Genomic DNA, 25,053 nt, shown 5'->3' with positions numbered 1-25,053 from the left:
TCTGTCCTCCCACTAGTTTTGGCCACTTTGTATGCCCTTGTTTTTAAATTGAATACCTTCCTTTATTTTTTTAGATAGCCACGGATGGCTATCTTTTCTTTTACATCCTTTCTTCCTCACTGGAATATATTTTTCTTGAGAGTTTGGAAATATCTCCTTTAATGTATGCCACTGTTCATCAATCTATTTTCCCAGTCCACTTTAGCCAACTCTGCCCCAATACCTTTGTAGTCTCCTTTATTTAAGCTTAGAACGCAGGTTTGAAATCCAACTTTCTCGCCCTCCATTTGAATTGAAAACTCAGTCATGCTATGGTTACTCATTCTAAGGGGATCCTTTACTTGGAGATTGTTTATTAATCCTGTCTCATTACACAGGACCAGATCTAAGATAGCCTACCCCCTAGTTGGTTCCGTTACATACTTCTCAAGGAACCCTTCCCTTATGCACTCTATGAACTCTTCCTCAAGGCTACCCTGACCAATTTGATTTGTCCAATCAATATTGAGGTTAAAATCACCCATGATTATTGCTGTTCCCTTTTTACAAGCCTCCACTATTTCTTGGTTTATACTCCGACTAACAGAGTTGCTACTGTTGAGGGGCCTATAGACTACATCCACCAGTGACTTTTTCTCCTTATTATTCCTTATCTCCACCCAAACTGTTTCAACATCCTGATCATTTGAGCCAATATCGTTTCTCACAATTGCAGTGATTCCATCCTTTATCAACAGAGCTACCCCACCTTCTTTTCCTTTCTGTCTGTCTTCCGAATTGTCAAGTACCCCTGAATGTTTAGATCCCAGTCTAGGTCACCTTGCAACCATGTCTCTGTTATGGCTACCAGATCATACCCATTTGTAACTATTTGTGCCGTCAGCTCATCTAATGTGTTACGAATGCTACGTGCATTCAGATAAAGAGCTTTTCTTACCATTTTCTCCTTCTATGGCCCCAGTTTCTGATACACACTTATGTTTATAGATTCTGCCCCTTCCTGTCACGCTCTGGTTTTCGTTTCCCTCAATGCTACCCTGCTCTATTGCCTTCACCTTGTTCTTAGAGATTTTTGTAGCACCCCTACTGCAATCCTGACTGAGATCAGCTAATTCGGCACAGAGTGGGGACCGGATCAATGCCTTTCCTGGACTGTGTGGCTCAGCTACCAAAACAAGTTTTTAAAATAATTTGCTAAATAATTTTGGAATACTTGTTCTAAAAATTACTTTAAGCAATATATTTTAACTTTTCATGAAACATACTTCAATGCATTTATAAAGGTTATGTGGATTTTAACTTGTCATCTTTCTGGCCTTTATTACTAGGTAAGTGTTGTTGTGGGCAAGAAAACACTCTTTCTATTTAATTTGAGTGATCCTGATAATCCTATTGAGTTGGCATTCCAGCAACGCTACGGCAGCATCATATCTTACAGATGGTGAGTTTATATTAAGCTGCATGATAGGATTATATTTAAATAGAGAATCATAGAAGTGTTATAGCACAGAAGGAAACCATTCGGCCTGTCAAGCCTGTGCTGGGTCTCTGCAAGAGCACTTCAGCTAGGCCCACTCCCTTGCCCTTTCCCTGTAGCCCTGTAATTTTTTTTCCTTCAGGTACTTATCCAATTCCCTTTAGAAAGCCACGATTGAGTCTGCCTCCACCACCCTTTCAGGCAGTGCATTCCAGATCCGAAACATTCACTGTGTAAAAAAGTTTTTCCTCATATTGCCTTCGTTTTTTTTGCCAATCACCTTAAATCTGTGTCCTCTGGTTCTCGGCCCTTCTGCCATTGGGAACAGTTTCTCTGTATCTACAATGTCTAGATCCCTCATGATTTTGAATACCTCCATCAAATCTCCTCTCAACCTTTTCTGCTTCAAGAACAACCACAGAATAATGTGCAGGATGAGATTGCGCAGATGCCCTGACATTTGTTTCTTTGATTTAATGCATTTCATTGTTGTTCAGTGCCCTGCAACATAACATGGTCTATTGTATGGTTTTCTTTTGGTGGGGCATGTTTTTTGTTACTTTGTTGCAGTAAAATGTCTGTTTGATCCTTTGCCATTGGTGTCTTGTGTATCATTCCAACATTCACCGGAGATGTGCCTTTATGGGGTCACATTGTGTACAGTATTAGCTCCATCCCTCAGTTTCCTCCATTTAGGAGAACTGGTCCATTATGAGCTGACGACATGCAACTCTTGGTCTGGCAGCATGTCAATGCTGCCTCCCCTGTGGATGGGGTGGCTATCCAATGAGGGCCTCGCCAGGCTGCTCTTCGTCATCCTCCTCCTGCTGAGGAGGGCATGCAATCCCCACTGGCAATTCCTGGCCCTTCATGATGGCCAAGTTGTGCAACATGCAGCACACCACAATGAATTTGGAAACCTGTTGATGGGAGTGTTGAAGGCTGCCTCCAGAGCGGTGCAGGCATCAGTTTGCCTGTAGGAGATGGCATATCTCTGTCAGCACTTCCATTCGGAAGCACAGCCTTCTCACACGCTGCTCCTCAGAGAGCTGGAGGTTTGAGCGTTGGTGCCTGTAAACCCGTGGGGGGTAAGCCCTCCTCCCCAGACGTCTTCTGCCTCTCCTCATCCATGGGTCAACATGGCCAGGAGCCCTTCTACTATCTTGATGCTGCCTAGCAATAGCATACAGCATGATTCGCTGGCGAGCTAGTAATGCCCCCATTAAATTCTCTCACTGAAGTTGTAATGGCAGATAAAACTGCCACTTTCAAGTCGGAGCTTCACCCAGCGTGCTGTGCATAACCTTTGCAGTCAATGTGACCTGCGATGTAGGATCCTCCTCCCTCCATTTAAATACGCCGCAAATACTGCCTGCTGCACGCTGGGAACGCCTGTTTTTTCAGGCTTTTCCTGGGGCGGGCGTATAATGGGGCGTTGGGCCTAATTTTGCATCCGGAGCGTTAGCGGAGTGTTGCATAGCGATTGACGTCATGATCTCAGTGAAACTAGAGGGTGGGGCGCTATGTTTTTGCGCCGCCGCAAACCCTGAGCCGAATTTGCCAACCGGATGGTAAAAGCTGGACGCCCACCGTTACGCCTTTAAAAAAAAAACTCCCTCTACCGCCCCTATGGGGTGCTACCAGAGGCACAATGGAGCCGAAAATCCAGCCCCAAGCCTCTATTTATGAAGCCCAGGATCCCGTATGCTTTTTTAACCACTTTCTCAACCTGCCCTGCCACCTTCAGCGATTTATGCACATGTACCCCCAGGTTTCTCCATTCATGCACCTCCTTTAGGATTGTACCCTTTAGTTTATACTGCCTCTCCTCGTTCTTCCTAACAAAATGTATCACTTCGCACTTTTCTGCATTAAATTTAATCTGCCATGTGTCTGCCCATTTCACCAGCTTATCTAAGTCTTCCAGAAGTCGATCACTATCTTCCTCATTATTCACTATGCTTCCAAGTTTTATGTCATCTGCAAATTTTTTAATTGTGCCCTGTACAGTCAAGTCCAAGTCATTAATATATATTAAGAAAAGCAGTGGTCCTAGTACCAACCTCTGTGGCACACCACTGTGTACCTTCCTTCAATCCGAAAAACAACTGTTCACCACTACTCTTCGTTTCCTGTCACTTAGCCAATTTCGTATCCATGCTGCCACTGTCCCTTTTATTCCATGGGCTTGAACTTTACTGGCACGTCTATTATATGGCACTTTATCAAATGCTTTTTGGATGTCCGTGTACACCACCTCAACCCTATATTGCCTTCATCAATGTGGGGTTTCCTCTGTTACTTCATCAAAAAAACAGATCAAGTTAGTTAAACACGATTTGCTTTTAACAAATATGTGCTGGCTTTCGTTCATTAATCCGCACTTGTCCAAGTGACTCTTAACTTTGTCCCTGATTATTGTTTCTAAAAGCTTCCCCATGACCGAGGTTAAACTGACTGGCCTGTAGTTGTTGGTTTTATCCTTGCACCCTTTTTTGAACAAGGCTTTTTTTCTCCAGTCCTCTCGAACCACCCCCATATCTAAGGAGGATTGGAAGATTATGGCTAGTACCTCTGTGATTTCCTCCTCAACTTCCCTCAGCATCCTAGGATACATCCCATCCGGTCCTGGTGACTTATCAACTTTAAGTACACCCAGCCTTTCTGGTACCCCTCTTTATCAGTTTTTATCTCATCCAGTATCTCTACTACCTTCTCTTTCACTATGACTTTGGCAGCATCTTCTTCCTTGGTGAAGACAGATGCAAAGTATTCATTTAGTACCTCAACCATGCCCTCTGCCTCCATGCATAGGTCTCCTTTTTGTTCCTCAATCAGCTCCACTCCTCTTACTACCCGTTTATTATTTATATGCCTATAGAACAGTTTTGAATTCCCTTTTATGTTAGCTGCCAATCTGTTCTCATACTCTTAGCCCCTCTTATTTCCTTTTTCACTTTCGCTCTGAAATTTCTATATTCAGCCTGATTCTCACATGTATTCACAACTTGGCATCGCTCAAACGCCTCCTTTTTACTCTAGATTGCTCACTGTCCTTTTCCATAGCTAATCTAAATCTTATGATACTGTGATCACTGTTCCCTAAATGTTTCCCTACTGATACTTGCTCCACTTGGCCCACCTCATTCCCTAGAACCAGATCCAGCAATGCCTCCTTTCTTGTTGGGCCAGAAACATACTGATCAAAAAAGTTCTCCTGAACATACTTCAGAAATTCTTCCCCCTCTCTGCCCTTTATACTATTACTATCCCAGTCTATATTAGGATAATTGAAGTCCCCCATTATCACTACTCTATAGTTCTTGCATCTCTCTCTAATTTCCCTACAAATTTGCTCCTCTATATCCTTCCCACCAGTTGGTGACCTATAGAATAATGTATAGAAATTAGAGCATATTTGAAAAGTTAGAAAGGGAATGAGATTATGCATAATCAGAGTGTGGTGCATTGTCACAGATATGATGGACTATTTGAAGACCAGGGAGTTCTGCGGTCCTGGCCAACCTTCTTGTGGACATGAAAGTTGCTAAATAAATTCAAGTTCTTTCTTACTTTCTTTGTTAGTCTGGTTATTGAGGTAATCTGAATATTTTACACTCATGCTGACAATAAACACACAATATCTATATTTCTAAATAAATCATAAATTTGCAATGTTTTTTTCTGCAGCTTTTCTCTTAAACTTGCTCAGTTGCATGTGTGTCAAAATGGAGGGACAAGGCTGAAAACATAGAAATTCATCTGCATTTTATTTTTCAGCACTGACCTTGATCTTGTATCTTATTAATATTTCAATTACCATAAAGTCCCATGTTTGATTTGTAGAACAAATCTTAATGAAAGTTCTTACTACAATATGATAGGCATTTAAATAGCACCTTGGAATTGTAAAATACTTGTGGTGTACAAATAACGTTGGTATGTTTTCAAATAATGCTTATTGTGTATGTAGGCACCTTGTTAATGACTCCGCGAGACAGGGATATGGTACTTAAACTGTGAAGACTAGTCCTTTATTGCAGCTCCTAGAGTGAGGACACCAAGAGGTGAGCTCCCTTTTATATTGGGTTACCTGCAGTGTGCAGTTAACTCTTAGGTCTCCAGCAGCAGCACCCTCTGGTGTACAGGTAAGGTGTGTACAGGGTGAAGGTACATTCAGTGTTACAGAACATCATAACAATACAAGCATGCATACATAACACTTATTGTTTGCATTTTTGTCTTATTTGTAGCATGACTAATACTAAATTATTTTTTCCTTTTTGTAATACGGCAGCTGTCTTTTGTTCTGTTTCAGGTATGGGGATGGTTACATCATGATTGGTTTTTCTCAAGGTTACTTTGTAGTAATTTCTACACATATCCGTGAGATTGGACAGGAACTGTTCCAAGCCCACAACCATAAAGACAGTCTGACAAGTATCGCCATCTCACAGTCCCTGAACAAAGCTGCTTCCTGTGGAGACAATTGGTATGTTACATTGTAGCTCCCTCCTTACTGTGTCAACCTATATATAACATGTAGTCCATCCATGCCCACATTGCAAACTTATAATAAAATTAATAATGCTTTATCACCAAGGGGGACCAAGACAGAAGATACATGAATCTTGTTTAGATTGGAAAATTGGAATTAATTAAAAAAATATTACCAGGTGAAGAGTACAGCTGTGGCGAAATGTCCCAAATACCTAAGTATACAACATGCCAAAACATGCGTTTTTCAAATAGTGGTTCAATATTACTCCTCGTCTTTTGCTACTTATCAAAAACATGGGATTCTTAACCCAAAATAACGAGTGGGACGGTCCCCGCCCCCACTGCAAGGCCTCCGATTTCTCCCACCCCCCCAAGCCTCTGATTCTCCCCATGAGGCCTCCCCCCCCCCCCCCGTCCTGCCCAATGCTCCTCCTTCCCCCACCTGATGAGCGTCCGGCTCATGATCAGCCTCCGGCCCTCCAATGTGATCCTGGCTCCCCGATCAGCCACTCCTGGTGCCCTGATCAGCCGCTCCCGGACGCCCAATCAGCTGCTCCTGATCAGCTGCTCCTGGTCTCCTGATCAGTTGCTCCAGTCCTCAGATCAGGCTCTCCCGGCCCTCCGATGCGCTCCCGGCACTCTTTCCCCCCCCCCCCCCCCCCCCCCCCCCCCCCCCCCGTTCCTCCTGCCCTCCAGTGATGCTCCTGGTCCCCCTATGATGCCCGCGGCCCCTCCCGATGAGCTTCCGGCTCCTCCACCATGCTCCTTGGGGTGCAGTACTGCTCTGAACATTGGTGCAGGAATCCTGTGATGATTACATTCATCTCATCAGGCAAGGTAGCTGTTTAAGAAATTAATTACATTCATCTGGCTATTTTTTTTTTATTTGAAGGAACCATCAGATGTGTGGGTTAGACTCACAAATATAATTTGTTTGAATTTTTCTTTAAAAATTCAGCAGTTCATACCAACTCTTGTTTAAAAAAAAATGTTTTCAAACTGCTGCTCTGGTAAATTATTCAAATGAAGAATCCCTGTGTCTTTATTAGGTGCAAGTCTCTCTTCTGATGTAGTAATCCTAATATATTTTCTTCACCAGCATTAAGATCCATGATCTGTCAGAACTCAAAGAGATGTATGCTATTATAAACCTGGATGATGAAACTAAAGGTAATTGCTTTAAAAAATTGTGAGTGAGAAACCTAGCAATTATAACAGTGTCAGCATTGGCTCAGTTTTGGGAGACTTTAGGACATCCTGAGGTTGTGAAGTTGCTAAAAAAAAATCATTCTTTTTTTTTCTTCTATGTGTGAAAAGTAAGAACGATCAGGTTAAGGAACTTTTGATAGAAATGATTCTGTGTGTATGACTATGTCAGGCTGTTGTTTGACTAGTTCTCCTAACTTGGATCATGAGATGCTGACTGGCAAGGGTAAGCAGGGGCGGGGGCGGAGCCATAGAAGCATCTAATGAGCAGGGAGTAGCAGTAAGAAAACAGCCAAGTAGGAGAGAAATGGCAACCAAGAATGGGCCTGTAGCTGACCTGGGAGCTGTGGTGGCTTAGAATAGGCCTGTTACCATCCACTGGCAGAAGCAGTAGATTGTCTACAGCAAGCTTATGGCAGAGTTCCAACCCTAGGATTGTAGGGGGGAGGGGGGCGGGCTGGAAATTTTATTTTTCCTTAAACAACAAAAGTATTAATTTAAAACTTTAAAGGAAACTTATCTGACAGGAAAAATCACTTGTGGCCAATTGGAATGTTAGAAGTGTGCTCGATGTCAAGGCTCTGAGTCTGTTTGAATAATAATGCCCTAGCTATGGGTATGTAGAACTGGAGCATTTGAAGCTTCTTTGTGATATAAATGTAGCTGCAGGCATGATGTGTCAGATCTTGGATGCTGGCTTAATAATGGGAAATCATTTTGAGGTGCCATTTAGAGGCATGACAGAAAGAGTGACGCCCAAATAAGGAATATAGGGCATATGTACTGAATTGAATAGGTGATTAGATGGTTATATTTATATACAGGAAATTAATTAAAACCAGCGCGTCTGTTTTGGATTAGCGTTTACCCATTGTATTTATCAGTAAGACTAATTGTTGAGTTGCAAATATAGTATACCTAATATTTTAATATCAAACTTTCAGGCCTGGATCGCCTATCTTGGACAGATGATGGACAATTGCTTGCTGTATCTACACAGCGTGGAACATTGCATGTTTTCCTTACAAAACTTCCAGTTCTTGGAGATACATGTGGAACTCGCATTGCTTTCCTAACCTCGCTGCTGGAGGTCACAGTGACCAATCATGTTGAGGGAGTATGTGTGCAATTATAAAATTACCTTGAAGTTTAGTTTTTAAATTGGAACACTAGTTATGAAATTGTGATTATTTAATCTTTGCAAACCTATATCATTTGCAATATTAAGGTTATGGCAGTTGGTGCTGATTGTTTCCTACAGTCCCATTTATCATTTAAAAATAAAACATGTATAAGCTTTGTACTAAAATGAATGTAGTTGAATAGTGAATGTTAAGCATCTTGGGCTCAAAATTGGCCAGGAATTGCTCCGTTTTTTTTTGGGAGCTACTTGATTTTTCTGGAGTATCTTAAAAATCCCCATTTTGCACATTCAATTTGCGCCAGTGTGAGTTAGTTAGGATTTTTTTTTAGTTTAGTTTACCAGCCACCTATGCCAGTTTTGGCCATTTAGGCCACTTTGGCCAGCGAATAGTTACTCCAAATCTACTTAGGCCAGCATATGTGGCCACTTCAGAAAGCCCTTGCGGAGAGCTAAGAAATCAGCGCGGGTAGGTACATCGGAGGCCAGCAGAACTTAATGACTTGACTAAAGAATGTGAATAGGATCAAACAGCTATACAGCACATCATATGACAAACTTCGCAAAGTTAATTTACTATACAACAGAAGCATTCATGGAAGCTTAAACGACAAAAATAAAAGAAGTAAAAGATAGTTGAATTAAATTGCCTTAATCTCACAACTAATTTAAACAACTATTTGTTTGCAATAATTACACTGGGCCAAAATTGAGCCCATATTATCTAAATAAAGTCTACTTCAATGAATAAGAGATTCTTTCAGTGTTCCTCCGTCCCTTATGTTGGGGAGGATGGGAACCTGAAACTAGATTCAATAGGGAGGGGAGTAAAGCTGGAATTAGAAAGCAAAAATAAAGTGTGTTTGAAGGAGAGAGGAAACAAGCAGGAAAAAAGGGTAAAAAAACAAACTTAAAGGCACTTTGTCTAAATGCACATAGCATTTGTAACAAAATAGATGAGTTGACGGCACAAATTGAAAAAAATGGGTATGATCTGATAGCCATTACGGAGACGTGGTTGCAAGGTGACCAGGGCTGGGAATTAAATATTCAGGGGTACTTGACAATCCGGAAGGACAGACAGAAAGGAAAAGGAGGCTCTATTGATAAAGGATGGAATCACTGTAATAGTAAGAAACGATATTGGGTCAAATGATAAGGGTGTTGAAACAGTTTGGGTGGAGATAAGGAACAATAAGGGGAAAAAGTTATTGGTGGGCGTAGTCTGTAGGCCCCCTAACAGTAGCAACTCTGTTGGTCGGAGCATAAACCAGGAAATAGTGGGGGCTTGTAAAAAAGGAACAGCAATAATCATGGGTGATTTTAACCTCCATATTGATTGGACAAATCAAATTGGTCAGGGTAGCCTTGAGGAAGAGTTCATAGAGTGCATAAGGGACGGGTTCCTTGAGCAGTATGTAACGGAACCAACCAGGGGGCAGGCTATCCTAGATCTGGTCCTGTGTAATGAGACAGGATTAATAAACAATCTCTTAGTAAAGGATCCCCTCGGAATGAGTGATCACAGCATGATTGAATTTCAAATTTAGATGGAGGGTGAGAAAGTTGGATCTCTAACCAGCGTACTAAGCTTAAATAGAGGAGACTTTGAAGGTATGAGGTCAGAGTTGGGTAAAGTGCACAGGGAAAATAGATTAAAGTGTAGGACGGTTGATGAACAGTGGTGTACATTTAAGGAGATATTTCATAACTCTCAAGAAAAATATATTCCAGTGAGGAGGAAAGGGTGTAAAAGGGTTAATTAAAGAAATGAAGGATGGATTCTAATTTAAAAACAAGGGCATACAAAGTGGCCAAAACTAGTGGGAGGACAGAAGACTAGGAAACATTTAAAAGTCAGCAAAGAACAACTAAAAAAAAATTAAGAAAGGAAAGATAGACTATGAAAGTAAACTAGTGCAAAATATAAAAACAGATAGCAAGAGTTTCTATAGGTATATAAAAAGGAAAAGGGTGGCTAAAGTAAATTTTGGTCCGTTAGAGAACTAATTAGTAATTAGTTCCCCATTACTAATACCGGGGAATTAGTAATGGGGAACATGGAGATGGCAGAAACTCTGAACAAATATTTTGTATCAGTCTTTATGGTAGAGGACATTAACAATATTACGACAGTGGATAGTCTAGGGGCTATGGGGGTGGGGGGTGGGGGCGGGGGGAGGAGAACTTAACACAATCACAATCACTAAGGAGGTGGTACTCAGTAAAATAATGGGACTAAAGGCAGATAAATCCTCTGGACCTGATGGCTTGCATCCTCGGGTCTTAAAAGAAGTCATGGCAGGGATTGTGAATGCATTGGTTGTAATTTACCAAAATTCCCTGGATTCTGGGGAGGTCCCAGCAGATTGGAAAACTGCAAATATAAGGCCCTATTTAAAAAAGGAGGCATACAAAAAGTAGGAAACTATAGACCAGTTAGCCTAACATCTGTAGTTGGGAAAATGTTGGAGTCCATTACTAAAGAAGCAGTAGCAAGACATTTGGAAAAGCAAATTTTGGTCAGGCAGAGTCACCATGGATTTATGAAGGGGAAGTCATGTTTGACAAATTTGCTGGAGTTCTTTGAGGATGTAATGAACAGGGTGGATAAAGGGGAACCAGTGGATGTGGTGTATTTGGACTTCCAGAAGGCATTTGACAAGGTGCCACATAAAAGGTTACTGCACAAGATAAAAGTTCACAGGGTTGGGGGTAATATATTAGCATGGATAGAGGATTGCAGTCAAGTTTGCTGACGATACAAAGATGGGAGGAAAAGCAATGTGTGAGGAGGACACAAAAAATCTGCAAAAGGATATAGACAGGCTAAGTGAGTGGGCACAAATTTGGCAGATGGAGTATAATGTTGGAAAGTGTGAAGTTATGCACTTTGGCAGAAAAAAATCAAAGAGCAAGTTATTATTGCAAAGTGCTGCAGTACAGCAGGACCTGGGGGTACTTGTGCATGAAACACAAAAGGATAGTATGCAGATACAGCAAGTGATCAGGAAGGCCAATGGTATCTTGGCCTTTATTGCAAAGGGGATGGGGTATAAAACCAGGGAACATAAGAAATAGGAGCAGGAGAAGGCCATACGGCCCCTCGAGCCTGCTCCGCCATTTGATACGATCATGGCTGATCCTATCATGGACTTATGTCCACTTCCCTGCCCGCTCTCCAAAACCCCTTATTCCCTTATCGTTTAAGAAACTGTCTATTTCTGTCTTAAATTTATTCAATGTCCCAGCTTCCACAACTCTCTGAGGCAGCGAATTCCACAGATCCACAACCCACTGAGAGAAGCAATTTCTCATCATCTCAGTTTTAAATGGGCAGCCCCTTATTCTAAGATTATGCCCTCTAGTTCTAGTCTCCCCTATCAGCTGAAACATCCTCTCTGCATCCACCTTGTCAATCTTATACGTTTCGATAAGATCACTTCTCATTCTTCTGAATTCCAATGAGTAGAGGCCCAACCTACTCAACCTTTCCACATAAGTCAACCCCCTCATCTCTGGAATCAACCTTGTGAACCTTCTCTGAACTGCCTCCAAAGCAAGTGTATCCTTTTGTAAATATGGAAACCAAAACTGCACGCAGTATTCCAGGTGTGGCCTCACCAATATCCTGGACAATTGTAGCAAGACTTCCCTGCTTTTATACTCCATCCCCTTTGCAATAAAGGCCAAGATTCCATTGGCCTTGCTGATCACTTGCTGTACCTGCATACTAACCGTTTGTGTTTCATGCACAAGTACCCCCAGGTCCCGCTGTTCTGCAGCACTTTGCAATCTTTCTCCAGTCTTACTACAGCTATATAAGGTATTGGTGAGGCCACACCTGGAATATTGCCTGCAGTTTTGGTTTCCATATTTACGAAAGGATATACTTGCTTTGGAGGCAGTTCAAAGAAGGTTCACTAGGTTGATTCCGGGATGAGGAGGTTGACTTATGAGGAAAGGTTGAGTAGGTTGGGCCTCTACTCATTGGAATTCAGAAGAATGAGAGGTGATCTTATCGAAACGTATAAGATTATGAGGGGTCTTGACTAGGTGGATGCAGAGAGGATGTTTCCACTGATGGGGGAGACTAGAACTAGAGGGCACGATCTTAGAATAAGGGGCCACCCATTTAAAACAGAGATGAGGAGAAATTTCTTCTCTGAGGGTGGTAAATCTATGGAATTCGTTGCCTCAGAGAGCTGTGGAAGCTGGGCCATTGAATAAATTTGACAGAAATAGACAGTTTCTTAAACGATAAGGGGTTATGGGGAGCGGGTGGGGAAGTGGAGCTGAGTCCATGATCAGATCAGCCATGATCTTATTGAATGGCAGAGCGGGCTCAAGGGGCCGTATGGCCTACTCCTGTTCCTATTTCTTATGTTCTTATTTTCTCCTGTCACAATAGCACCAGGTGAATAGGCTTGACAAATGGTCACCGCTATTCACGAGACAACACATATTTACATAATTTTTTCAAAATATCCAAAAGTGCAGGAAAATGACAAGCCATTAAGAAAGTTCAAAAATAGTACAGTGCATAAACTTTCAAACCTGAGGTTGATCGCACCGGGAGGCCACTCAGCCAGGGATGGGGCGGGCATCGGGTCCCACACACACAGCGGCTGCAGCATGCACACAGAGAGGTGAGTGGCGAGGAGCTGCTGCACATGCACAGACACTCCACTGTGCATGTGCAGACGTCCCGGCACTGTTTTTAGCGCAGGATGCTGGCTCCGACTGGCCATGCTGTGTGAAGACCGAGGAGAGGCCGGACAGTGGTCAAAGTGGGGAGCGATTTTTTTCGGTGCATTTATCAACGGAGAAAAGCGGCGCGTCTCCGGTAAGTGATCCGAAAAAAGGGCCAAATTTGAGCCCTTTATGTGGGATTTCATTACTGATTCAAGGCAATCTTTTTAATAGCTCTTTACATGCAGTGTTACACATCAAACCAATTTTGTCTAACACATTTTTAAAAGGTAAAATAGTTATTTGTTTTATTCCGTCGACAGCCAGAAATATTTCTACGAGCCATTAAGGTTATATTTATTACTTTGCAAAATAATTGAACTGAGCAAGATGCTCATAAAACAAAAATAAACACAATTGTTGGAGAAAAACAGAACATCTGTCAGTATCTGCAAAGAGAAAGACAGATTTCAGGTTTAACTCTTGTCAGAACTGGCTAATAAATTGTTAAGTAAAACAGGAACCTACATGATCAATAGAATCACAGATAATTAGGTTTTTACTACTGGTAACGATTAACACATAAATGTTTGAATTTAGAGAATTGCGAAGATCACTGAGCTGTTCGGAGAGCAACCAGTACCCAATAGAAGGTGACATATTTATGGGTTTCTGAATCTAATTGTGACCATAATCTACAGTGACTCATTCGTATTGCCCGCTTTGGGTTCTTTGCTGAAAATGTCCCATTGCATTATTTCATTTATTGATGCAAAGAACAAAGAATGTTGGTTACTGGTCACATACAGGAGAAAGTTCCATTAAATAAGACGTTCCATGAAGGGACATTTGTTATTTCTCATTGTGAATTATTTGTCATACTGAAGAATCAAAAACAAAGGAAATAATGCTATATTTTGTCCTTGGTGAATGAATGAACTATGTATAGTTCCATTAGAGAAAATGTAGATCACGGCAAGACTGTTAAACTTACATCAGTCTGCATTCTGTATTTATTTTCCCTACAGGAACCACAAATCACAGTTTCTGTCGAAGTAGAACCTAACTTTATTGCTGTAGGCCCATATCATGTGGCTGTTGGAATGAATAATCGAGCCTGGTTTTATGCCCTTGGAGAAAATCGTAGGTTCAGATGAATGCTTTGTATGAATATCAAAAATTAATGAAAAATGTAAACTTTTTTTAATATAACTGCTATGAATGTTACATTTGCACAGTGAATATGTTTCAAAGGATTTATTTTACTGCATTTAACTGCAATGAAGATGATCTTGTATAAGTGAGCACTTCCCAATTTATAATGGGAAATATAAATTACATTTTAAATTTGATTATGAACAGCCATGTTGCTAAGGCTTCATTTATAGATGTTCAAGAGTTTTTAATTTTTCCTAATTTTGTCTCATCCCCATGTGTTGAAAAACTTGGGCAGTATTTTTCACATGATTTTAGATAATAGTGTAGATGCAAATAAGATGATAGACTGGCCACTTAAATGTCTCAAATCAACTTAGTTGGTACTGTCTAACAAGTTTAGAAGAAAAATTAAATATCTGACATATATTTTCCACGATAGCATAAGATGACTTTCTCCAACAAGAAATCAACATTCAAGTTGGAAGGAGTTCCTCCTATGTATACTAATAAAGGAATGTTGTGTCCCTCCATTTCTCACAGGAATTGTTGTCCTTGCTAACCACATAACTGTCAAATGTATTATCAATCAGATGATAAGCTCCAGTCCAACCTCAAACTTGTGTCTATCCTTCAATCCCTGAGTTCTACACTCCATTAGAGTCAGACCCAGACTTGGCTTCATACTGGTAGCTTTGCTATCTTTGGAGACTTGTTAACAGCTTAGTTGCCAGGGGATAACAGAAGTGGAATGCAAGAATATCAGAGTAGTCCTATATCAGATATTCAGGCTATCAGAGTAGTCCTATGTAGGGAGTACTGAGGTGATGGGGGTTGGTCCTGAGGTCTGGGAATAGTGTATCGGGTGTGTCACTGTTGGAATGTAGTTCCAAGTCGTGGCGTACTGGGGTGTGAAGTTTGGATCTGGGAGGATTGGGAGCAGACCTAGGGCGGTCATGATCTGGGAGGATTGGGAGCAGACCTGGGGAGGTCATAATCTGGGAGGATTGGAAGCAGAGGTTATGGGGTGTGGGAGCATTGGCTGTCTGTATGGATATGGGACAACTAGCTGCACAATCCGGCAGCATTTGGGAAGGGGCTACCGTGATGTGGTAGGACCATGAAGTGGGTGTTGGGGCATTGGAGAACAATGAAGATGACACAGACAAAAATTGAGGAAAGCAAATATGTACTCAAAGGTAAAACATTAAGAAGAGTAGAGGAGGAAAGAAACTTAGGGGTTCAGATACACACATCTGTAAAAGAGGGAAAGCAAGTTGTTAAAGCTGTAATAAGAAATACATGGGGTCCTAATTTTTATAAATGGGGACATAGCGTACAAAAGCAAAGAGGTAATGCTAAACCTGCACAAATCATTGGTGAGGCTGCAGCTAAACTATTGGCCGTAATTTTAATCGGGAGGTGGGTTGAGAACGGGTGGGGGGGTACGAGGAAGCAGTTGGGAAACTTGGGGGAACAGGTTTCCCGCAGGACCCTGCATATCAAACTTCTGTGACCTGCGCACAGCCAGTCAGATGGAAAGGCTGGCTGGCTGCGGGCAGGTATGCCTGCGGAACTAGGCCGCAGAAAGGAAGGAGGGCAGGGATCGGGTGGGGCCTGGGGTTCGGATTCAAGCATCAGTGGGGTAGGGGGAAGTGAGAGAAGATCATACTTCGGATAGAAGATCGGGGCCGAACTCGAGCATCGTGGGGGCAGGGAGGGAAGCATCGGTGCTGGAGCATCGAAGAGGGGGGTGTGACCGACGATCAGCCTCCGGAGCAGCGTTGGGGGGAGGAGGGAAGGAGGAAGGGAGGAAAGCATCAGGGCCTGAACATTGGGCGGGGCGGGGGGAGAAGATTAGAGGTCTCGAGGGGAGGGTGGTTGGTGTGGGGTGATCGGGGGGTGGATGGATTAAGGGGAGAGGGGCGAGGTAGGGGGGAAATCGGAGGCCTAAGAGGGCTTCCTTTCACGGGGGTTGGGTGAGGGAAGGACGCTGGATCTAGGAGGTAAATATAAAGTCACTTACCTCCTGGATCCAGCAGTCCTCGCCTTCCATTAGCTGTCAGGTTTCCTGAGGCCCGCAAAACCCGACCAGCCACAATTAAATTTAAAATTGTGGTTAAATTTGAAGCGGGCCAGCCTAATTATAATAGTTAAGTGGACGACCCGCCTCCTGGGAGAAGGTTTGCCGCCGTTAAAACCGGAAGTGGGCAGGTTGGAGGTGGGTTCTGATCGGGATTCAGATTTTTTACATTTGATTAACTTCTCGCACGACCCCAACCCACCCATTTTTGGAGGTTAAAATACACCTCTATTGTGTCCAGTTTTTGGGTGCCTTATTTTAGGAAGAAAGTCATGAATTGGGATCGGGCAGGAAAGTGGGTTGGTGTAGAAGATCAGCCATAATATTTAATGGCAGGGCAGGCTCGATGGGCCATATGGCCTACTCCTATTTCTTATGTTCTTATGAAGAGGGTGCAGAAGAGAATCACTAATATAATACCAGGGATGGGAGATTTTAGTTTTGAGTAGCGACTAGAGAATCTGCAACTCTTTTCAATATCTTACATTACCCATTTGCTACATTTAGAACTAGATCCAGCATTGCCCATTTTTTGTTGGACTAAAAACACAGTCCTGGACACATTCTAAAAACCCATTCCTTTCTTTGCTACTTGCTTTACTCTTGCCCCAGTTTATGTTTCAGATAATTAAAGTCACCCATTATTATAGTTCTGTTATTCCTGCATTTTCTTTGAATTGTCTACATATTTCTTTCTCCGCCTCTTTTCCGCTGTTCGTTGGTCTGCAATATACTTCCAAAGGAATAACCATTTTACCCACTTATTCCTTAACTTTAACCAAATAGTTTTTGCACCATCCTCTATACCATCCCCATATTCTAGCGCTGTAGCTGTAATGGAATCTGATTAACACTGGCCTCCCTCTATTTTTTCTGACACTGAAAAGGGGAGAAAGCTTTGCTTCAACGACAACAACTTTCATAAATATTTAGTAACCGGGAATGTTTAGCTCCTAGTAATGTCCTGGCCAATGCCACATCTCTGTTAATATTATTTAATACTCCTCATGGCAATTAGTGCCTTTAGTTCACCAATTTTATTCATAATACTTTGTGCATTAACATATATAACAACTCCAAATCCTCAGTCTGTTTGTCAATCTTATCTATTTTGACTAAGTTGGAAGAGAGAGTAAGTAGTACAGATGGGAGCAGGAAGCTGCAAAGGGACTTGGACAGATTAATTAAGTGAGTAAAACTATGGCAAATAGAGTTCAGTGTGGACAAGTGTGAGGTGATCCACTTTGGAACCAAGAAAGATAAATCGGAAAATTTTCTAAATATTGAGAAACTAGGGACTGTAGAGGAGCAAAGAGACTTGGGAATGCAAGTGCACAAATCATTAAAAGCCAATAGACAGATTCAAAATGCAATCAAAAATCTAATGGAATGTTACCTTTTATCTCGAGGGCTGGAATATAAAGGGGAGGAAGCTATGCTTCAACAACAACAACTTTCATTTATATAGCGCCTTAAATGTAGTAAATTGTCCCAAGGTGTTTCACAGGAGTATTATAAGACAGAAAATTTGACACCGAGCCACATAAGGAGAAATTAGGGCAGATGACTAAAAGCTTGGTTATAGAGGTAGGTTTTAAGGAGCGTCTTAAAGGAGAAAAGAGAGGCAGTGTGGTTTCGGCAGGGAATTCCAGAGCCTAGGGCCTAGGCAACAGAAGCACAGCCACCAATGGTTGAGCAATTGTATAGAGCCTTGGTCAGACCTCATCTAGAGTACTGCGTTCAATTTTGGGCATCGCATATCAGGAAGGATATATTGGCCTTGGAAGGGGTGCAGCACAGATTTGCTAAAATTATATTGGGGCTTAGAGGGTTAAATTATGAAGACGGGTTGCATAACTTTGACTTGTATTCCCTTGAGTGTAGGTGATTGAGGAGTGATCTGATCGATGTGTTTAAAATGTTAAAATGATTTGGTCGGATAGATATGGGGCAACAATGTCCCCTTGTGGGGGAATCAAAAACATGGGGACATAATCTTAAAATTAAAACTAGATCATCCAGGAGCAAAAACAGGAAGCTCTTTTTCCACACAAAGGGTAGTAGAAATTTGTAACTCCCTCCTCAAAAAACTGTGGATGTTGGGCCAATTAGAGCTATCAAGACTGAGATAGCAAAATTTTTGTTAGATAAGGATATCAATGGATATGGGGCAAAAGTGGGTAAATGGAGTTGAGGTACAGATCAGCCATGATCTAATTGAATGGTGGAGCAGGCCCAAGGGGCTGAATGGGCTACTCATGTTCCTAATATTCCTATGTTACTTTATTCTCCTTCTGATCTGTTTTTCTCTTATCTTTCCTAGGCTTCTTGTCCCTTTTTCTATCCTCAAAGTTTTGTAGCACCGTGAAGGAGGAATCTGGGCTTTGGCAAAATTGGGATTTGGCTTCTGTAGGCAGGATTCCTAGATTTGGGACACGGAGTGAAGCCCTGGGAATGTCAGCAGTAGGAGGGTTGCCTAGGCTGTGGCAAAACTCGAGAACAGTGTCTGGGTTGTGGTACCACAGGGAGGAGGGTCCCGGCATCTCTGAGCTCAGGCAAAGGTGAATTTTGGGGAGGGAACTCTTACAGCACAAGGAGAAAGGGACTCCAGGGGCCTATCAGCATTTGGAAAGTGATTCTGGGGTCTTGCAGCATGATTGGAGACAGGCAGGGAATCAGTGGCAAGATCTGCCCAGCACCCCCTCCTTCCTCCAACTGACGGCCTCCACCTGCTCTGGTCTCCCCTCCTATCTCCTGCATTATTCTCTTTATCTTCCTGATTGGTACCAGTTGCCCATCAGGTAGGTTGTAGATGAGACTGGAGGAGGTATTGGTCTGGGGTCTGATATTTTGGGGACAGAGGTGAAGGAGAATGGAACCAGTCCATAACATCCTTGTTCCTATCTTCTCCATCCAATCTTCTCCCCTCCTCATTTCCGTATCTCCTCATTCTATTTCCTTCCACCCCTTTCCCCAACCCTTTGCCCTGAAGCTGAAATTTCTGATGATCATAGAAGGCATAAAATGCTACTTTTAGGTTTGGAGTACCTACCCTGAACGCACGTATTTTTCTTGATGTGGGTTGGGAAGTAATTAATATTTCAGTCTGCCTTATTTAAACATTATAACATTAATGTATTACAAGTACCACTATGTAGCATAGATAACATTCTTAGTATAATAAGTTTGTCTTTCAGAGTATGATGTACACATTTCATTATTGTGTAAATTCATTGTATTGTTTAGTTGTCTCAAGATTTGTGCTTTATGGGCCTATGTGTTTTTTTTTCTAGTGGATTATCTATGTCTGCAATTGTTTTAGAAGCAGTCACAGTGGTCTTAATCCAGAGATGCATGATGGCATAACACATTGGTACATCTCATTGAAAAATGGGCAAGAGGAAGTGGGTAACAGGCAGTGGAAGAGCTAAAGGGAGAAAATATAAACAAAACTAAATAAAATTCTCTATTGCCCCATCTACAAAGTACTACAAATGCACTTTGAAGTGCACAAATCTATGAATTTGTAAGAGCTTCTACAAGTATGTAAAAACGAAGAGAGTAGACAAAGTAAACATTGATCCCTTAGCGACTGAGGCTGGAGAAATTATTGTGGGGAATAATAAAATGGCTGAAACATCAAACAAATATTTTGTATCTGTCTTCACTGTAGAAGACCCAAAAAACATATCTAAAATCATGGGGAACCAAGGGTCCAATGAGGGTGAGGAACTTAATGTTATTAATATAAGTAGAGAAACTAATGGGACTAAAAGCCGACAAATCCCCATGGCTTGACAGCCTATATCCTAAGGTTCTAAAAGAGGTGGCTGCAGATATAGTGGAAGCATTGGTTTTGATCTTTCAAATCCCCTAGATTCTAGAATGGTCCCAGTAGATTGGAAGGTAGCAAATGTAACCCCGCTATTCAAGAAAGGATGGCGAGAGAAAACGGTGAACGACAGACCAGTTAGCCTGACATCAGTCATTGGGAAAATGTTGGAATCCATTCTTAAGGAAGTGGTATCAGGGCACTTAGATAATTAAAGCATGATTAGGCAGAGTCAACATGGTTTTATGAAAGGGAAATCGTGTTTGACAAATTTATTAGAGTTTTTTGAGGTTTAACTAACAGGGCAGATAAAGGAGAATCAGTGGATGTAGTATATTTGGATTTCCAAAAGGCATTCGATAAGGTGCCACATAAAAGCTTATTACACAAAATAAGGGCTCATGGGATTGGAGGTAATGTATTAGCATGGATAGAGGATTGGTTAATGGACAGAAAACAGAGTAGGGATAAATGGGTCTTTTTCAGGTTGGCAGGCTGTAACTAGTGGGATGCCGCAAGGATCAGTGCTAGGGCCTCAGCTATTTACAATCTATATTAATGACCTAGATGTAGGGACCAAGTGTAATGTATATAAGTTTGCGGACGATATAAAGCTAGTTAGGACAGTAAGCTGTGAGGAGAACACACAGAGTCTGCAAAGGGATACAGCTAGACTAAGTGAGTGGGCAGTAAGGTGACAGATGGAGTATAATGTAGGGAAATGTGAGGTTATTCACTTTGGTAGAAAGAATAGAAAAACAGAATATTTTTTAAAGGGTGAGAAACTTTTAAATGTTGGTGTCCAGAGTGATTTGGATGTCCTTGTGCGAGAAATACAGAAAGCTAGCATGCAGCTACAGCAAGCAATAAGGAAGGCAAATGGCATGTTGTCCTTTATTGCAAGGGGGTTGGAGTATAAGTGTAAGGAAGTATTGCTACAATTGTACAGCACCTTGGTGAGATCACAGTTTTGGTCTGCTTATCTAAGGAAGGATATACAGCTTGTACCTCTCCAGTCCGGGACTCTTTAGTCCGGAAACATCCCTGGTCCGGCATCAGTCCTGATATTGGTGGCATCCTGCGCTGTTCATTGAGCAAAGCGGGCTGGACAAGGGAAGGGTAGGCAGGTGGCTGATTGAGGTGCCGAAGCTGGGCCTGGCCCCAAGCTCTCTCTCCCTGCCACCCGCTCTCCCACCATGGCTCAGCGGGAGGCTTGGGGCTCAGCCGCTTGCGGCTCAGCTCGCTTCCCTGCCCCGCCGCTTCTCTCCCCGCCCCACCGCTTCTCTCCCCGCCCCGCGCTCCGCTTCTCTTGTCTTCTGGATGACTAAATGCTGCACAGTAGGCTTCTGCGCAGCGCATACGCAGAACACATCTGGGTCGTTGTCACCAGTTGATCTCCCATGGTTCATAAAATTCTCTGGTCCAGCACCGGTCAGGTCCCAAGGGTGCTGGACTGGAGAGGTACAACCTGTTCTTGCCTTCGAGGTGGTACAATGGAGGTTCACTAGATTGATTCCTGGGATAAGATGGCTGTCTTATGATGAAAGATTGTGTAGAATGGGTCTATACTCTCTGGAGTTTAGAAGAATGAAAGGTGATGTTATTGAAACATACACGATTCTGAAGGGGATTGACAGGGTAGATGGTGAGAGGTTGTTTCCCCCGGCTGGAGTGTCTAGAACTAGGGATCGTAGTCTCAGGATAAGGGGAAGGCCATTTAAGACAGAGATGAGGAGGAATTTCTTTACTTAAAGGGTTGTGAATCTTTGGAATTCTCTGCCCCAGAGGACTGTGGATGCTGAGTCTCTGAATATATTCAAGGCTGAGATAGATAGATTTTTGGAGTCTTGGGGAATCAAGGGATATGGAGATCTGGCGGGAAAGTGGAGTTGAAGTCGATGATCAACCATTATATTTAATGGCGAAGCAGGCTCGGTGGGCTGTACGGCCTACTCCTGTTCCTATTTCTTATGTAAAATGTGACATCATTTGGACTCAGCAGTTTAGCTTTTTTATATTAAGGAAATTAAAGCAATTTTTAGTTTAGCTCATGAACTTCTTTAGATTTCATGGGATGAGAAAGAGTTTGTGCAGTTTCCTGAATGATATAGAATGTTATTTTTATCCCAAAAAAGTGCTGATCAGTTTGCTGTTTTGTTTGACTTTAGGAGTGGAGAAGCTAAAAGACATGGAGTACTTGGGCACAGTAACTAGTATGTGCTTGAATTCTGACTATGCGGCAGTGCTGTTTGAGGGAAGAGTTCAGCTACATATGGTAAATATGCAACATAGCTCAAATTTTGCTTTTAATTTTCCAACCAATGGTAAATTTGTCTTTTTTGACTCAGATTTTCTAGTTAATACAAAAATGAGTTTATATCAAACTGGAAAACTTAAGCATCTAGAACAAAGGAATTCTTTCTCACAGAAGAGTGTTTAAAAACAAGGGTTCTCAGTTAGCCGTATGTCAGATATATACAAAGTTACATCTTTGTGCTTAAGTGTCTCTATACTGAACTACTGAGTAATTCACACCGATGGAGTTTCTGTTTGCCTGATTTGGAGTACACACACTCTCTGCCATAAGGATACAACATTATTTTCTTCAGTCCAGAGAGCCTTAAATGTAAGTTTGGATGGGCCAAGCCTTTGGGACCCTTAAATATTCACGTCAATACATTATCCCCAATACCATGTGCTTTAATTTTGCAGTTTACTAAAACAGGCACTGTTAAGTTCCCAAATAAAAACAGAAAATGCTGGTCAGCAGGTTAGGCAATATCTGTGGAGAGAGAAAGCAGTAACGTTTCAGGTTGATGACCTTGCATCAGAAATTAAGTTCCCCACTGCTTGTCCATCCAGGATAAACTATATCAGAGTTTGGCTTGAAGGGTTATCTGGAACCATGTGGAAGAACCTAATTGTTTTCCTTATATCTTCCACTCCACCACCTCCCGACTGACCAATTTAATTTGACCACACTAGATAAATGTGAAAAAAATGCATTGGTTTACAATCAGACCTAAGACTGGAACAGATTGTTTAAGATGCATAATTTAATCATTAGCTAATGGTGTGTAAATCTAAGCAACTTTTTGTTGAATTGTTTGCCATCTTAATTTAGGACCATATTCCTTATGTGGAATTATTTTCTATAATCGCAATAAGATTTAATCATTGCTTAAAAAAAGCACAAATTAGTGAACCAAAATTGGTAAAATATCCAATAATGAATCTCATAAGGCTAATTTATTTCTAGTTTACTCTTGTTTTTGGGGTCAGTCTTTCAGTTACTTGCTGCAGTGTTAAAGAATATCCTCTGCATTGATACTGAACCAGAACAATAGGTTTTATTTACAGTACAAAACTAAAGTCCTTAGGGAAAGCCCATAAAATCATATGTACGAGCCTAAGCACCCAGAAACAAATTCCATATCTAAAAGCATAGGTATAAATTTGTATCTGTCTTTAATGGTATGTTTTTCTTAAACTGACAGCTTTTCACATGTCTAGATTCATGCTTTTTATATTATTGTCCTTTGCCCATGATCATTTTGATAATCAACAATGAAATTAATGTGCTGGACATTGAATCCTCGCTTCTTTGTGCTCAATGCTGAAACCAGGTACTGAATTCAAATAAGTTTTAATTTTAAGAAAATACTGCCTTCCAACACAGCAGTTTCCAATAGATAATGTTATTTCATTTCATTAGCTGATTGTTTGAAATTTGAGGAACACAGCATCCAACACCAAAGCGTTATTCTTGATCTTCTTTACATATCACAGCACTCCCAACATTAGAGCTGGAGTACTCCAGTGACAGCACTGATCCTGCTACACTATCAGCTGTTGGTACAGGGAAATAAACTCATTTAAAACTGGAAAAGCTTTACATGTGTGGTTTACATATAATGTTATAGTTCTTGGGTTTAGCCTCACACATAATATTTTGTGCGCCAACCACGTAGTAATACATTCGGACTAACTCTAAAGCCTAATGATATTGTTTTCTCATTTGTAGATCAGTTCCAGCTTCGAATTTATGCTGCCAGTTATTCAGCAGGTATAATACAAGTTGTTCAGAAAGTGCAGTTTATTGGAATCAGCAGGTCAATAAGTATTGATTTAGTTTAAAGGTGACAGTTATCTGATCTAGTTTTTGCATATTTTAATTAATGCAATTCAGGTTAAATCATTAAGAAATATATATATTTTTTATATATATATATATATATATGCGTTGCCCTTAACATTACACTGGAATAATAGAATACAAATGCTTAATTTCATAGAATCATAGAAATTTACAGCATGGAAGGAGGCCATTTTGCCCATCGCGTCTGCGCCGGCCGACAAAGAACTATCCAGCCTAATCCCTCTTTCCAACTCTTGGTTCGTATTCTTGTAGGTTACGGCATTTCAAGTGCACATCCAAATACTTTTAAAATGTGGTGAGGGTTTCTGCCTCGACCACCCTTTCAGGCAGTGAGTTCCAGACCCCTTCATCCTTTGGGTGAAAAAAAACTTCCCCTCAAATCCCCTCTAAACCTCCTACCAACTACTTTAACCCCTGGTTGTCGACCCCTCTGCTAAGGGAAATGGGTCCTTCCTATCCACTATCTAGGCCCCTCATAATTTTATACACCTCAATAAGGTCTCCCCTCAGCCTCCTCTATTCCAAAGAAAACAAACACTGCCTATCCAATCTTTCCTCATGGCAAAAATTCTCCAGTCCAGGCAACATCCTCATAAATCTCCCCTGTATCCTCTCTGGTGCAATCACATCTTTCCTGGAATGTGGTAACCAGAACTGTACTCCAGCTGCAGCCTAACTCGTGTTTTATACAGTTCAAGCATAACTTCCCTGCTCTTGTATAGATACGTGAAGAGAAAAAGAGTAGTGAAGACAAATGTAGGTCACTTGCAGTCAGAATCAGGTGAATTTATAATGGGACCAAAGAAAT

At 41.6% G+C, this 25,053-nt stretch overlaps 1 protein-coding gene across 3 annotated transcripts in view; it reads left to right on the top strand.

Annotated features, from left to right (window-relative positions):
- Window positions 1–25,053, top strand: part of wdr19 (WD repeat domain 19) — a 207,555-nt gene that overhangs the window by 21,007 nt on the left and 161,495 nt on the right. Inside the window, exons 4-10 of one of the 3 annotated variants that reach the window (XM_070870419.1) lie at window positions 1,329–1,441; window positions 5,796–5,969; window positions 7,077–7,147; window positions 8,128–8,300; window positions 14,045–14,159; window positions 22,255–22,361; window positions 24,111–24,152. In XM_070870419.1, the coding sequence (XP_070726520.1) occupies window positions 1,329–1,441; window positions 5,796–5,969; window positions 7,077–7,147; window positions 8,128–8,300; window positions 14,045–14,159; window positions 22,255–22,361; window positions 24,111–24,152 (795 nt within the window). The remainder of the gene's footprint in view (window positions 1–1,328; window positions 1,442–5,795; window positions 5,970–7,076; window positions 7,148–8,127; window positions 8,301–14,044; window positions 14,160–22,254; window positions 22,362–24,110; window positions 24,153–25,053) is intronic. The other 2 variants (XM_070870424.1, XM_070870426.1) reach the window with 2 other exon arrangements.

Source organism: Pristiophorus japonicus, chromosome 2 (genome assembly GCF_044704955.1).
Source record: "Pristiophorus japonicus isolate sPriJap1 chromosome 2, sPriJap1.hap1, whole genome shotgun sequence".
Taxonomy (NCBI): domain Eukaryota; kingdom Metazoa; phylum Chordata; class Chondrichthyes; family Pristiophoridae; genus Pristiophorus; species Pristiophorus japonicus.
This window is presented reverse-complemented; position numbering and strand designations above follow the sequence as displayed.